This window comes from Sinocyclocheilus grahami, unplaced genomic scaffold (assembly GCF_001515645.1).
Source record: "Sinocyclocheilus grahami isolate Dianchi unplaced genomic scaffold, SAMN03320097.WGS_v1.1 scaffold431.1, whole genome shotgun sequence".
Classification (NCBI taxonomy): domain Eukaryota; kingdom Metazoa; phylum Chordata; class Actinopteri; order Cypriniformes; family Cyprinidae; genus Sinocyclocheilus; species Sinocyclocheilus grahami.
In genome coordinates this window covers 23,508-40,042 of record NW_015505610.1, presented here as the reverse complement: position 1 = coordinate 40,042, position 16,535 = coordinate 23,508, and the positions used below count along the sequence as shown (strand labels likewise).

General features: G+C 38.9%; 2 protein-coding genes across 2 annotated transcripts; one reads left to right on the top strand and one right to left on the bottom strand.

Moving 5' to 3' along the window:
- Positions 1–474: 474 nt before the first annotated feature.
- Positions 475–1,001, bottom strand: LOC107551728 (integrator complex subunit 11-like). The gene is made up of 2 exons (XM_016233450.1): positions 827–1,001; positions 475–619 (listed from the first exon to the last, which is right to left on the bottom strand). Exons 1-2 carry the CDS (start codon positions 960–962, stop codon positions 498–500), a joined length of 258 nt encoding a protein of 85 aa, XP_016088936.1. The 5' UTR covers positions 963–1,001; the 3' UTR covers positions 475–497.
- A 3,990-nt stretch (positions 1,002–4,991) lies between these two features.
- On the top strand, positions 4,992–16,527 carry LOC107551738 (cadherin-11-like). Its single transcript, XM_016233461.1, has 7 exons — positions 4,992–5,174; positions 7,724–7,977; positions 8,185–8,321; positions 8,952–9,073; positions 9,837–9,954; positions 13,709–13,960; positions 15,401–16,527. The coding sequence occupies exons 1-7, from the start codon at positions 4,998–5,000 to the stop codon at positions 15,895–15,897; spliced, it is 1,557 nt and encodes a 518-aa protein (XP_016088947.1). The 5' UTR covers positions 4,992–4,997; the 3' UTR covers positions 15,898–16,527.
- Positions 16,528–16,535: the final 8 nt, after the last annotated feature.

Here is a 16,535-nt window from a genome sequence, read left to right as displayed (position 1 = left end):
TTATGTAAACAGATGCATATTAAAAATAATGCGATCATCAGCAATGGCAGCATATAAATTAAAAGGGATTTGGCATTTATGACAATATAATGTCATGGCAAAACTATATATCATTTTACTCAGGAAACGTTAGTAAGTTGTTAACATGTACAGTATATTATTTTTACATTGTGTGGCTATACAATCTAAACAGTGAGTATTTTAATGTTTACAGATCGGCCTCATTCACTTCAGCTGCAAGTGCCTCAGATTAACCCAGATTTTTTAAGGAAAAGGAAGAAAAGTAATTTTTCTAGTAATCCACATTATGCCATAAATATAGATTTTTGACCTTAACTTGAACCCAGCAAATTCCTTTAAGCCAATGGGATCCAGAAAATATAAAGTCAAACTAAAAGAGGAAAAGCAGAAACTGCAAGACCAACATAAACATGTGACAAAAAGTCATGACGGCATTTCTGTAAACAGGTCAAATAAAGCAGTCAGTGGTGTACGTGTCAATCAACACCTCCGAGAGCCATCTCCCTCTTCAGCAGGTTGAGCGAGATGTCCACAGGGACGCTGGGGTTCGTCACTATGGTTGTCGTCTCTCCGTTGGCCGGCATATAGCAGCTGATACCTGGATGAGGTAAAACATCAGCACAGAGAGAACATCTTACAAACACTGTAAAGTACACTATTAAAGTGATCATATTCCACAATTTTTGTATTGTATTTGTTACCCTCTAAAGTTCCCAAGAATAAATCACAGAACTAGAATTTAGCAACAGCAAAGCACGCTGTACAGTCCAAAGTTTAATTGTATTTTGAGGAGTTGTAGACTTACTAAACTCTTGCTCGATCTTGTCTTTGAGGAACTCCATTTTCTTGGCCTCTCCGTGCACCAGCAGCATGTTCCTGGGTTCTGCCATGCGGATCAACTGCATGATGCCTTTGGCGTCAGCGTGAGCGCTGAAGGACATGTACTCCACCTGTAGCTTCACATCCAACTAAACACACACACACACACACACACACACACACACACACCATATACACTGCTGGTCAAGTGTGGAATTACGATTGTGAAATATTGTATTAATAATTAATAAAATATAATTAATTTAAAGAACTTGTTCTATTTGAATATATTTTAAAATGTGATTTATTTCTGTGATGCAAAGCTGAATTTTCAGCATCATTACTCCAGTCTTTAGTGTCACATGATCCTTCAGAAATCATTCATGTGATTGGCGCTCAATTATTATTAAAATAGAAAACAGTTATTTTAATTTGCAAAAATATTTCACAATAGTACTGTTGTACTGTATTTTTGATCAAATAAATGCAGCCTTAGTGAGCATAAGATACTTCTTTAATAAATAATAATAAAAAAAAAAGTATTTTAATCGGGGTAAATGCTCTGGATTCCTAGTGCTTGTAAGAAGCACCCTTGAGAGGAAGAGTTTAGAGGCTGTAAAACCACTTCAAGTAACAGTTCATCCTGACTAGAGATGCACCAATACCATTTTTCAGAACCGATCCGTATCGGCCAAAACCAATACCGATCCAACACCAGCACCGTTTTTGCACTGTTATGCACTAGAGGGCGCTATTACACATCTTCTGAATGAGTACAAAACCTCCCGAACAAAAACACATGTGAACAGGACGGAGAAACGAGCGATCTCTTATGTAAACAGATGCATATTAAAAATAATGCGATCATCAGCAATGGCAGCATATAAATTAAAACTGTATAATGTTACGGAGTAAAATGTGCAAGCTTTGGAGGTGTTGATAGAAGCGATTTACTGGATTAATGCTTTGATAATCGTATTGAATATTATCCAGATGTAGTTTTTGATACAAATGTGATTTTCTCACCTTTTTGCTCAAAATTATGCATTTTTATGAAACCTACCTATATTTAAGTGTTGATAAAAAAGAATGCTTTAAGCTGGAATAAAACAGATGTTTTTGTTTAAAAGTAGAGGCCCTGATCTTTATTTTGGTGTATTGCATATTCAAATACTCATACAGCAAAATATTCTGGAGGCCATCAAATTTCAGTGAAAATCATCAAAATCGCTGGCGGTGGCTGGTAACTTTTTTCAACAATGCTGGCGGGGAAATAGTTAAACAGGTTTAAATTTCAGTTAGTGTGCGCGTGAAGAACAATTCATAGTGCTTTCTACTCCAGTGTAGTGATCTAACAGACACCCGGTATAAAGTAACATGCTTTAGAAACAACACTAAACTCCAACAAGATAAAGTCATTTTATCCAAAAGATCAAGTATGATAATTGGAACATTCAATCATCTTGGAGAGAGTTTCATGGTCTTGACTGTCTTAACCGAATGCAACCCACAGTTTGAATGCTGAATGGATGATGACTGACAGCCACAGCGAGTTTACGCAAACTTGAATTTAACGACTTTAACATTCATCTGAACCTCACATTTAACAATGGAAAGCCTTCAGAATATTTGGAATATAGTGCACGAAAACTTTATGGTGCTTTATAATGTGTTTGTGCCTTTCTTGGGGCTTAACAATAACCCAGAATAGTATAGCCACAATATCGGATTTAGATCGGTCTCGTCTGACCGATACCCGATCCGACAGAAAATGGCAGTATCGGAGCCGATCCCGATACTGAGTATCGGAGCATACCTAATCCTGACATTTTGGTGGCCAGTCAATAATGAAAGGAGGGGATAGAATGTCTTATTTCTCTAGCTCTGATGCCAATTTACAGCCAAGTAATATAATGTGATCAGGGCCTGACAGTACAGAGGTCTGCCTGTGCAAGGGCAGCCACTTTCCTAGTTCGCTACTGGTTGCACTTTATTTGGGATATATTTACGGGCTTTGCTTTGCAGACTGGCAATTGGTTAGGATTAATTTTCTGTCTTGCTTATCCACCCCTCTGGGGCCTTTCACACTCTAACAAACCCCTCCTCCGTATGTGTGTAAAGTGAGGATTTGACTTACTATGATTAGGGTAAGGATGGCACAGTGTGCGTGCATGTGTGTGTGTGTGGTTCACCGTGGCTGTTGTCAGAGCTGAAGGTTGTTAGCGGCTCAGTGGATGAGAAAATGGGGTCCAAGTCTTAGAGCAACATTTATTTAATTTAATGAATTGTTCTCATTACAAATTATATTGTAAGCATAACAATTTAACTAAAAGTTGAAATGAGATACATGAATTTCAGAATGTCTTTGTGTTTGATTTTTCCCGCATTTGCTTTAATGAGAGCAGCACTCGAGCTGCACGAACTCCCCAAGTGTGTTTGTAAAACCTGATGATCATGGTCTCCAGCATGATTTGAGCCAAAGAACATCTTGTGCTTCAGTGGAAACAAGAACATCTGACTTTTCCAAGAACATCTGAAAAGGATTTCACCTGATCAATGACACATTTTTGTGTGTGTGTGTGTGTGCGCATGAATTTGTTTGTGTGCATGGATTTGTTTTTACTGCATTTTCACTGTGCAATACATCATGAGTAATGCTCTCCTGTCACAGGGTAACGATCTGTTACCCCAATACCCCCTGTTCATAGCTCACATAATACTACAGGGAACCTCGAAAGGCTAGTTTCATCCAGGTCAATTCCTTATATTTTTAGACAAGTTGGTAAACATGCTGGGTAAATTGATTTTAGTGTGTAAACAGAATCAGATTTCATGGAAATTAGCCTGGCTGAAGCAAAACATTGCATGCACAAACCCGAGGCAGTGGTTTGTATCATCTAGCTTTAGCCTCTGAAATACTCTCGTTGCCTTTAAAAAAGGTTATTCAAGATCAACTTTATAACCTGAGAAATATCCAAGTTGCTAGTGTCTCTCTTATCTTTGTTGTGAATTTCGATGGGAAGTGTATCTTAGACTGTGAGATCTGTGCAATATCCAAAAGCGATCTCTATCATGGCTGATGATGTGTGATGTTCTTTCTCTTCAGGTACTTCAGTGATAAAGGTCACAGCTACAGACGCAGATGACCCTACATACGGCAACAGTGCCAGGCTGGTCTACAGCATCCTGCAGGGCCAGCCTTATTTTTCTGTTGAGCCACAAACAGGTACAGTCATCAGTAATTATATTTTCACTGGTTTGGTGTTAGTTCTGTGGAGCCAGCCATGCATTCAAATATGCATCATGTGCAATTTCAAATCATGTTTGGCTTCAATTCAATTACCACGGTATGAGGATTGGGAATGAAGAGGGTAGTCCTTTCACGCTTTGCAAGAGCACCTTGCATTCTCTGAGCTAAATTAACCCGTGGTCACATTAGTCCTACAATGTCCCAGTGGCAGTGGAATCCCCTACAGCAGTCAGAGGAGATGAAGCAGATGCTGCTAATAAACTGAAGCTGGATGTTTTGCTCGATCCTGTTCAGTGCTGCTCATCTGTGTGGTACTAACAAAACCATCATATAACTATTAATAGTGCATTTGTGTTAAATGCTTCAAGGACCTCACGAATGAACAAAATAGGCACATATTTTTCTGGTCTGAAAGATGACTGGAAGAGTAAAGTGCCAGTTGAAAGCTAGAATTTTATTCGACAGCACTATGCTGAAGTATAAGACCAAGGTCAGTTGCCCTACTGGATAAAAGCTGTCTGTGTATGACATGTACATGGTAGGAGATGTACAAGATGGTAAGGTGCCCTAAGAGCAGTATGCATTTACTAAAGCTTGTAAATGTAACTACTGTAAATTTTAACATATTTACAGATGAAACCGAAAATGACGATCATCCAGTATATTAAGGACAATACATTTGCTAATTAAGCTCGCACAATCACCAGCTAAGAGCTCACAGGTGCCAGGCAGCTAGATGAAGGTAGCACCGGTATCATGCAGCGAACCGGCTCTCCATTCCCGAGTGGGCAGTGTGATCATGATTTTTCTTGCCTGTGACTCAGAGATATTATGAACCATATTACCCCCCCCCCCTTTTTCTGAGAGCTCCCGGGACTCACTACTCTTCTTCACAGGTGTTTACGCCATGGCGGTCTCAGAGGACAAGGTTCCCGGAGAGGAGGTGGGTCGATTGAAGGCCAGAGATCCTGATCAGGCAGAGAACGGACTGGTGGATTATCGAATCTTGGAGGGAGACGGCATGAACCTCTTCGAGATCACCAAGGATTCGGAGACCCAGGAGGCAGTCATCAAACTGAAGAAGGTGAAGTGTCTGAGAGTGCCAAAGAAGTATGTGTGAATGCAACTTCTAGTCACATATGTGCAATTGTGAATGAAAGCAAGGGGAGGGGTGTTCTTGTCAGATAGCATTATAGTGAATTTCTCTTGTTTTTTTCTTCTTGAGGAATTGTTTTCATTTAGCTCATTTGCTTGGTCATTTGTGTTCCTATTTGCATGGACGCTCAAATATGCAAGGTTGTGAGTGCAAGTGCAGGACTGCTGGGCAGCTGGAGTGATTTTTCACCATTTTCACTCTGTAATTGCAATGACATAGCCCATCCCTTTCCTATTATGTCTGAGATGAGCATTGACTTTCATGGCTGCTTCTCTCTGTACGTGTGAGAGAAGCTCATCTGGGCCGTGCTGCCCGGGTTATTCCTCCCCTGCTCTGAGGCCCTGGCTTATGCAGACAATTACACAGCCACTCGGGTTAGGCCGTCCATACCCCCACCTCCCGTGGCTGAGAGAAAACTCACATCACCCCGAGAAGCCTGCTAGCCACTAACCAGCTTTAGCCTGAGAGCCAAAGAGACCCAGTCTGCAGTCGTAACACTGCCACCTGCTGGTAATCCTTTACCCTTCACCCCCACAGCTCAAGATGTCAAATGATCATCCACGAAATGATCATTAGAAAGGAAGCATACTGAAGAAAGGAAAACATATGCAGCCAAGAATTATTGCTGTTTGAGCTGTGTAATCCGGTGAAGCATTAGCATATGTGACCCTGGAGCACAAAACCAGTCTTAAGTTGCTGGGGTATATTTGTAGCAATAGCCAAAAAAACTTTATATGAGTCAAAATTATCGATGTTTCTTTTATGCCAGAAATAATTAGTATATTAATTAAAGACCATGCTCCTTGAAGATATTTAGTACATTTCCTACCGTAAATATAAAAAACCTTAATTTTTGATTTGTAATATGCATTGCTAAGAGCTTCATTTGGACAACTTTAAAGGCGATTTTCCTCAGTATTTAGATTTTTTTCACCCTCAGATTCCAGATTTTCAAATAGTTGAATATCGGCCAAATATTTTCCTATCCCAACAAACCATACATCAATGGAAACATATTTATTCAGCTTTAAGATGATGTAGAAATCTCAATTAAAAAAAAAATTGACCCTTATGACTGGTTTTGTGGTTCAGGGTCACATATTGTGAATGTTATTTGTGTAAAGGAGGTATGTATGGTGCTGGTACAATTGGAGGGGGATTTTGTCAGCCTCACTTGTTTTTTTGTTTTGTTTAGTTTTTTTAAACGTCGTGGCCACAGCAGTGCTTTTTCAGCCGAGAAGGCTATAAGGAGGGGATGAATCATGCAGAAGGGTGAGAGAACAGACAATACGGCATGCCAACAACAATCAGCTTGATGCAATGCTGCTTCACTCAATAACACAATGCCTCGCTGATACACCTCTTGGGAAATCATCACCTTTTGCTCTTCAAAGCATGTTGAAAATTAAAGTCGAAATTACTGACGGAATTGCCAGGGTTTTAATCAAGTATTCTGTTTCAACTGCGGGCAGGCGACACAGGCTGAATATTAAGAGGAGATGCAGCATTATTGTGAATATTATCTGCTCCTGATTAGGTTCGAGTCGGGAGTTATTAGGTGCCAAATAAAGAATTGTAGTAGGATAAAGAGAGAGAGAGGGGGACTGCTGTTGTCAGGATAAACAGAATAGTTTCCAACCTGTTGGAGGAAATAACTGGGTCATACTTGTTTCCAGCGTTGGCAGCTCCAATAAAGAGATCCAAAGAAAAGAAAAGACAAGAAAATGGGGGAGAAGAGAATGAGGAAGCAAGAAAAACAACTTTCAACCAATTAACACACAGCTACCTGGCATGTGTACGTGTGGGTGTGTGTTTGAGTTGATATGTACCGTTTATGTGTAATTCTCACTTGGTAACTTGGTAATTTGTGACCGAGAGGTGTGACGGGTGAGACAGGCTAATCAGAAAACAGGCGGACGTGTGAAAACTGGTGATGCAGGAGGACATGAGCGGACCAAATGACTGGCTGCTTTTGAGCAGAGTTTTTTTTTATCCTGTTTCATTTGCTTGAACCTAAATTGCATGAGAATTGTGCCTTTTGAGAATTGTAAAGAAGTGCAGTCTGTAACTGAAAGATGTCTGCAAGAGCCTTGATATTCGAAATGCTTTCTCATTTGAGCTTCTTTGTAGATTTAGTCTCCTTCCCAAATGTATAACAACAGTGCCCTCTAGTCTGCTTCTTTTAAACTTTTCCCTTATTATTTATTTATTTTTGTTAGATATATTCTAGTGTTTTTTTTCTGCTTCATTTCTCTTGATGTATTGGTAATCTATTAATGGTTATTTTATTGCTCAGGCTCATTTATCTTTTAATTCACCTTTGGTTCTCCATGCAGTCCAGAATCAATTGAGAGAGGGGTCATTTTCATATTCAAACATGTAGAGTGATTCCTGAAAGTAACTTTTTTATTTTTTTTTCTATTGATAGCTTCCATCAAATTGAATAACTAATTTGTTTCCTGACCTCTTGTTTTCAGACTGTGGACTTTGAGACCAAGCGATCGTACACACTGAAGGTAGAAGCCTCCAACACACACATTGACTCCCGTTTCGCTGCCTGGGGTCCGTACAAAGATACGACCATTGTGAAAATATCAGTAGAAGATGCAGACGAGCCCCCGACCTTCATGGCTCCCGGCTACAACTTTGAGGTGGAGGAAAACGCCCCGGCAGGCACACTGGTCGGCCGTGTGCATGCCAAAGACACCGACATCATGAACAACCCCATCAGGTAGCAACCGCTTCCTGTAAAAATAATTACTTTTGCTTTGGCTGTTTTTTGTCAGTAGAGCAGTATGCTTAGTACTTGTCTGATGACAGTCATTAAATGTTGTACTCTTCAGGGAAGTTTAATTCATTAGATACAATTCAAAAAGAGCCTGAGAAAGAAAGAAAAAAATACTGATTTTCTTTTTCTTTTTTCTATACATCATCCCAGATATATGATCCCACGCTACACAGACTTGGAAGAGTTTTTCACCATTAATACTGAGGACGGCATTATTAAGACCACAAGGCCTTTAGATCGGGAAGCACAGGCTTGGCACAACATCTCCGTCAGTGCTACAGAGATTGGTAGGTCACTCATATCTTTTCTGGGCTTTTAAATAACAGAGTAGACTAGCGTGTTGCATTTTTTCCCTAACCAAGCTCTTCAGCTCTCCCTCCACCCTGCTCTTATGTGGTTGTAGTGTCGCCAGGCCTCCTGCATGATTTCAGAAGAGACAGCCACAGATTACCTCTTCAAACTTCAAATGATACCCTCAGTTCAGTGAACAGTGTGTAATTGGCCCTAAAATGTTATATATTTATTTTTGTGTGCATGTGATTTCCTTGAGGGGCAGTTAGTGTTTGTTTCTGGTTGAATTCAAAGTTTCTGTGTGATACATTTTCCTTTTCATTCCACTGTCTTTGATAATTTCGACCATCAAAAATTAATGTCTAAAGACTTGAAAACTACATCAGAAATATTCTTTGGTTATGTGGAAGACTCTTGTGTCTGGAAGCAAAATATCAAGGCATTCACTATACCTGATCATTTCAGATAGGAGATGTGAGTGAATCATACTTTTTCAGGGCTGCTTTGACAATTTTGGTAGTGTCTTGTCACTCACGTCCTTCCACTAAGGGCTACCTAACGTTTTTACAGCACACTGAATTAATGATAAATCTTAAGTCTCTTTTTAAATTCTGTTGTTGTCCCAGGTGGCCATCACCAAGATGCAAAAGTACGAGTCAATATCAAAGTCAAAGATGTGAATGACAATGCTCCAGAATTTGCCGCTCAAAATGAAGTGCTTGTCTGTGAGAATGTCAGCCCTGGAAAGGTAAGTCAACTAACTGTTTTTCTATGAGGACAAATTTAATATTTTAGCACTTATTAAATAATTAGCAACACTTTACAGTAAGGTTAATTTATATTTGTAGATATGAATAACAATGATATATATATATATATATATATTAGTAAGGTATTGTGTTTATGTTATCAGTGCATACCTGTACACTACCATTCAAAAGTCTGGGATCAGTAAGATTTTATTAATCACTTTTATCCAGCAAGGATGCATCAAAAGTTACAATAAAGCTATTTATAATATTACAAAATATTTCTACTTCAAATAAATGCTGTTCTTTTGACCTTTCTATTCATCAAACAATTCTGAAAAAATGGATTTATGGTTTCCATAAAAATATGGAAGTGCTTCCAGATAATATTTTAGTATAGTGGTGACGTATTGGCTTGGATAGCTTATTGACACTTATTTGATCCCTGTATCTATGAAATGTATGACTGTCTTTAAATAGGTACAATAAACTGTTAATGAATTAGCTAATGCCTAAAAGAGGTCACAACTTCCATCAAAACTTTTAAATGAACACTATAAAAGATTATATTGATGTCTAAATTTAATCAATGCGATGTTCACTTTCCCTTTGTTGGGCAGTTGCAAGTTTGAATGAGTAACAATAAAAGAGAGAGAGAGAGAGAAAGAAAAAGAGATAAAAGAGGCATCCATTTATTTAAAGGCATGCCCTGGTGATTTTTACCAGTTTAACATGACCTGATTTGAACTCTCTGCTCCACAGCTCATTGAGACAGTTAGTGCTACGGATAAGGACGAAATGGCCCACCGCCAGCACTTCCACTTCAGCCTTGCCCCTGAGGTCGCTAACAACCACAGTTTCTCCATCAAGGACAACAGAGGTGTGTGATACACAAAACACCCCATAATAGAATAATTTGCACTGAAGAACTGCTTATTTCAAGCCAAGTAAACTGCCTAAGGCAATGGGCCAATTGAAAACACAAAATATTTTAGTCTCTTTCCAAACCAAAAGAGTTTATCCATGTGTAGGAGTGAGGGTCTGCAGTGTCGCCCAGCCAACCTCGTGTTGATAATTAGGTCATGATGAGGTGGGCAAACTCAAATCAACTTCCTCTCTTATTAATTATGGAGGATTCGAAACGTGGGTGAGGCCCAGCTGGTAGGCAGCCCCGTTTCTATCTGTTTCTCAAGCATCCTGCTTGGTGTGCCCAGAAAACCTTCAGCACCATACTTTAGTCCAATAGTCTTTCCTCAAACAGGTAGACACAGGTCTGAAGACCATGTAGGAAAACCCCACCTACTGTAATATGAGAGTCAATCACTGGGAAACAAGAGGCCTCAAGTTAGAGCCAGTTGAAGAGCCTCTCTGAGGAGTGTCATTGTGACTGGGTGCTGATCAGTTTGAGGGGAATTTGCTGCTTTTATATGAACTCATTATGTGGTGGCTCGTGGTAGATTACAAGCTGAATTATGTATGCTTCAAAGAAACTGTAAATTGTGTTTACTTTGCTTACAAGGAGCTTTGGTGTTATTTTAGAATGCTTAGTGTGACTGCTATGCTATGATAATGGTAGTAGTCTAACATATGATAAAGAACTAATCTATTTTCCACCTGTGGAGCTGTTGAATTTCTAGTTGTAAAACCTGGAAAATAATTAGCATTTTCAAGCCATCGGATCAGAAATGTCCAGTCGGTTTTTAGAATTACTTCAGATTTTCCCATTCTGTTTACATAAATCACAACCAGTCATACCTTAAACAGTGGAAGCTGCTGTTTGTCTTTGCTAAATAAGCACTACAACTCAAGGATGTGAGTTCACAAGTGCTTAAAGAATCAGACAACTGTAGCTCCATGTAATTTAACCATATTTTACCACAGACCTTATTTTACTCAAAAATCGAAAACCTTTTCTATTCTAAACACCGCAAGGGACCCCATGGTGAAATAGCCTTCCAGGTTGGCCTACAAATTGATGTCATTAACTGAACTGCTGTGTTCCATTGGCTAATTTCTGATTGTGCTGTATTTTTCTTTGACCACCAATAGATTGGAAATATCATGAAATCCAATAAAGGCGTCAGTAGCTGATTCCAGTTACTCCACATAATTGTTGCCTGACTGAGTTAAACATGTGTTAATTGTTTTTAAAGGGTGAATGTTTACCATCACATATCTGTATAGGCTTTTTTCTTGGCTAATAGAGCGGACTGATGTGAACAGAGAAGTTAACGGAGTGAAAGAGAGAGAGAAATGACTGTCTTTCCCATTTGGTCTGCTTTAATGAGAAAGGAGATGAGCACTTTTTAGCAGGCCATTTCAAAAGCCAACAATATTAGGGAGACAGATTAGGCTACTCAGATTGACTGACTTTATCAGGATCCAGAGCTCCCTTTTCAAATGGATACAGTTTTCAACAGCTTTGCCCACCCATTTATCTGAAGCTCCATTATGCTCAACTCTCCGCACAGTGGCTCTGGCATCTTATCAGACGGACGTATTGAAGGCCTGCTGATTATATATGTGCATGAACTCTAAATATTAAGTGTATGAAATATTATCTGTTTAGTAATAATGGAAAAGTAAAAATGCATCAGATCTGGTTTTGATCTTCAAGGTTTTGAGATTGCCAACTGAATTTAAATGCAGGAATTAATCATCAACCAGCAATTGCAATTTTTCTTAAACGTCTGTCGTTTAGAGGCATAAATTCGTGGTCTGTAAGTTTTTTTTTTTTATGTTTTTGAAAGAAGTGACAATACATTAAAAACAGCAATGTGAACTATTGTTGAAATTGTTGATTTCTATTGGAATATATTTCGATTTTGTTTTAGCAGCCATTGCTCCAGTCTTCAGTGTCACATGGAATCATTCTAAAATGCTGATTGGGTGCTCAAGAAACAGTTATTATTATCAATGTTGAAAACAGTTGTGCTTCTTATTAATTTTATGAAAACCAAGATTTCTTCAGGATTATTTGATGAATTGAAAGTTTAAAAGAACAGTATTTATTTTTGTATTTATTTTTTTATACATATTGTTTAATAATTATGGAAACCCGTTTCTGCCACTGAATTAAATAAATAAATAAATGGTAATATGACTTTTTATCTCACAATTAGTACTTTTTTACATGCGATTGTGAGCTTATATCTCGTAATTCTGACATGTTTTCTCAGAATTGCGTGATATAAACTCATAATTATATAAACTCGCAATTTTTAGTTATAAAGTCAGAGATATAAAGTCACAATTGCTTGTTATAAAGTCAGAACTGCAAGATATAAACGTACAATTCTGAGAAAAAAAGAAAGTTGTGAGATAAATAGCCTTTTTTATTTTTTATTTAGAGGTGGAAACAGTCTTCCATATAATATTTTCCAGATAATGATTTATTAATAATTTGATTTGGCTTCACATTGACATTGGCAGACAAAAAAAAGTATTTACCTTTGAAAATTTTTTTTTTTATAATATCAGAATCTATATTTTTGTCACACATCATGCGTACATGGCCAACGCATTCATGCTCTCTTCCTGGCACAAAGGAGGCTTCCGTGAGAGTTCTCAGTGTACAGCATTTACCAATCAAGGTGGCCCAAAAGCACCACATCGTGAACAAGGACCCAGAGAAGCTCTCTCGGGTTCAAATGTTGCAAATTGATACTTCACACATCCCATGGTAATCTCACTGACAGAATATGATATAGAATTATAATGGATAACATTAGATTGATCGATCCTGTCCACGGCGTCATGCTATATGAGCGTTGTAGCCAAATCATTAGTGGCCTTCCCTGACAGAGTCACTGAAGGTTGAAGAAAGTGGTGCCAGAAGGAATGAAAATGACTAAACCCCAGGCCCCTAAATGAACTCACTCCATCTATGCCTCCAGCGTGACCTTGCACTGAGTCAGGGAAATGCGCTGGCACTGATCCATCCCTCCCAGTTGCAAATAAAACCAATACTGCTCCCTCCACTCTAACTATGATTACACTTCCAAAAGCTGATAAATGTTCTCAATATTAAACATGAATTTAATATTGGAGGATTCACACCTCATTGACTCTCACCAGTGGCTGTGGGTAGTTCTCATGGCACCTAAACTCCGGGGAATGGAAAACTTTCCTGTAATTCTATTCAGCACATTTACAACTCTGTTGTTTTTTACTAAAAATCCACATCAGCTGAAGTAAACATTTGACAGAGTCACTGAAGGTTGAAGAAAGTGGTGCCAGAGGGAGTGAAAATGACTAAACCCCAGGCCCCTAAATGAACTCACTCCATCTATGCCTCCAGCGTGACCTTGCACTGAGTCAGGGAAATGCGCTGGCACTGATCCATCCCTCCCAGTTGCAAATAAAACCAATACTGCTCCCTCCACTCTAACTATGATTACACTTCCAAAAGCTGATAAATGTTCTCAATATTAAACATGAATTTAATATTGGAGGATTCACACCTCATTGACTCTCACCAGTGGCTGTGGGTAGTTCTCATGGCACCTAAACTCCGGGGAATGGAAAACTTTCCTGTAATTCTATTCAGCACATTTACAACTCTGTTGTTTTTTACTAAAATCCACATCAGCTGAAGTAAACATTTCATCAATGTTCCTCTGTTGCTTCCACAGACAGCACTGCTAGCATCTTTGTGATCCGGAAGGGCTTCAGCAGAATGACCCAGGATGTGTATCACCTTCCCATCGAGATCAATGACAACGGCGTACCCCCGATGAGCAGCACCAATACTCTTATAATCCGAGTGTGCAGCTGCGACAGCAAAGACACCATCCTCTCCTGCAATGTTGAACCTTTCATCCTCTCTGCAGGGCTCAGCACCGGAGCTCTGATTGCCATTTTGGCCTGTATTGTTATTCTACTAGGTAAGCCTAATTATATTTGTATATGAATATACAAGCAAAGCAACCATGTGTAAATAATAGAGGTCTTGCTTGGTTGGTTTAAACATCTTATAGGGACCTGATGCATGTCAATATTTGCATTTCACCCCAAAACACACTGGTGTTCTTTTACACTTATACAACTACAGAAACGTAAAGTATTTAAAGAACAGATACTCTACAAAGAACATCATTTATTGACCTTGCTTGCCTCTAAAAACTGATTACGGATTTGTTTCCCAAAAGCATTGTGAGCCTAAGTAGGTTGTAAAGACGATCGTTTACTTAAAGGCACAATATGTACGAATTTTTTTATTAAAATATCCAAAAACCACTAGAACAGTGTTATATATTTTGTAACAGAAGGAGCGGAAGCGCTCGACTGTGGCATAATAAAAGCTCCGCTGCTTTCCAGCCGAGTGTCACGCTCATTCAGCGGCCTCGTTTCGCTTCGACGGCTTTCAGCCTCACCCTGCTTCATTCTGCTACATTAATAGATCATTAGCTCATCCATGAACATGATTTCTGCCCGAGTCCCGTCAGATTGCTTCGGCTGTGGGGATGAAGACGACAACTCCCATGATTCCACACTCAGTCACGGCGTCATCAAACTACGCCTTTATTTCTTTGTTTATTTTGAATATGCACCCTCTAGCGGCGAAAATTACATATTGTGCATTTAAGTAATATTTTAAATTGTTAGAGACGAATGCTTCAGAGTTGTAATTGTAAGGCAAACTTATGTAGTCACTTGTTGAACAACTGCTCAATTGCACCTAAACTTTGTACAGTTATTATTGTTACAATTTATTCATTATACAATGCGACTTTAATATCAGGATACTTTTGCTAATATTTAATTTTATTTAAACCAATAATAAAAATAATATTATTAAATACATGCATACATAAATAAATGCTGTGACTGTATAAAGTGAACATAGAAGATCATGTGAATAGATTATATTTATGTTGGCATTTAGATTGAAGAGTTTTTACTGTATGTTTCCATGCAAAGTAAAAAAAAAAGGTAAAAAATGCAGACAGCGACATGTACACACAATCATTGAGTGTATTTTTGGGAAACCATGTAAAGTTAGTTACCTTGCACTGAGAGAACGGTCTTACGAGGGATTTAGAATATTGTCTAATGTTTAAAGCTTGTCAAGTCATATTGAAGAGCTGTAATATAACAGTTCATAATTTCCCAAAATATATTAGCTGTCTCAAGACTTATCAAAGTGCAGTATTAAAACATTGCATTTATTGGGAACACTTTATCTTCATAGTCAAATATTTCCAACAACTACATTTAAGAAAACAGTTTCTGATGTGATTACCTATAGAGAAGCAACATAGCGATTCCAGCATAAGTAAGAGATGCTATTAGCATTGGCTTAACATTTGTTTGCATGTCTACAGCGATTGTGGTGCTGTTTGTGGCCCTGCGACACCAGAAAAAGGAGCCTTTGATCGTATTTGAGGAGGAAGACATTCGGGAGAACATCATCACCTATGATGATGAGGGAGGTGGTGAGGAGGACACAGAGGCATTTGACATCGCCACCTTACAGAATCCAGACGGTGCCAATGGCTTCCTGCCCCGTAAGGACATCAAGCCCGAGCTGCAGTATCCCATGTGCCCTGGCCTGAGGCCCATTGGCAACAGCGTAGACGTGGATGATTTCATCAAAACGCGGATTTCTGACGCGGACAATGACCCCACAGCGCCCCCGTATGACTCCATTCAGATCTACGGTTATGAAGGTAGAGGCTCTATCGCTGGCTCTCTGAGTTCCTTGGAGTCAGTGACCACAGATTCAGACCTGGACTACGACTACCTCCAAAGCTGGGGGCCGCGCTTCAAGAAACTTGCCGATCTTTATGGCACCAAAGACTCGGCTGATGACAACTCTTAACATTCGCTCAAATAAGTAATTTTTCATCTCCCTCTACCCGGTCCTCCTCCACTAACTCTGTGTATTGTGAAGTTTACTATAAGTATTCCATGAGTTTTTCACTTTATAGTAAACTTTAGGCTGTTTGTTAGTATACGCGCAGTATACTAGATGCTGGGAGAGTCATAGGTACGATCACAATGTGCTATGGGGGAGTCAGAAGGGTAGAAATATATATTTTTTGTCAAAAACAAAATAAAACAACAACAACAACAACAACAACAAAAAAGATAAAAGACACATAGACACATCTGTGGTGGACGTGTCTCTGTGGAGTGTATGAAATAAGGAAATATGTGACAATGTTGTTTAAGAACTGAAGAACATTACGTTTCACTATTGATGTTTGTAGGTTCCTACAGGTTTGAGGTTATGGATGTGGATCACAGAGAGACATGGATTTGCTGATACTGTGAACGAGCTCACGAAGAAATAAAAACAAAAACAGTTGCCTTATTAATAATCTGGAGCGAACGTCAGCAAATTAAGACTTCTGTAACTTCTGTAGCGCCTCCATATTGTCTTTGGAGATATTGTCCAAACAGGTCCTCTTGTTTTGTTTTGATTTTGGTTTGTTTTTATTTATATATATATATATA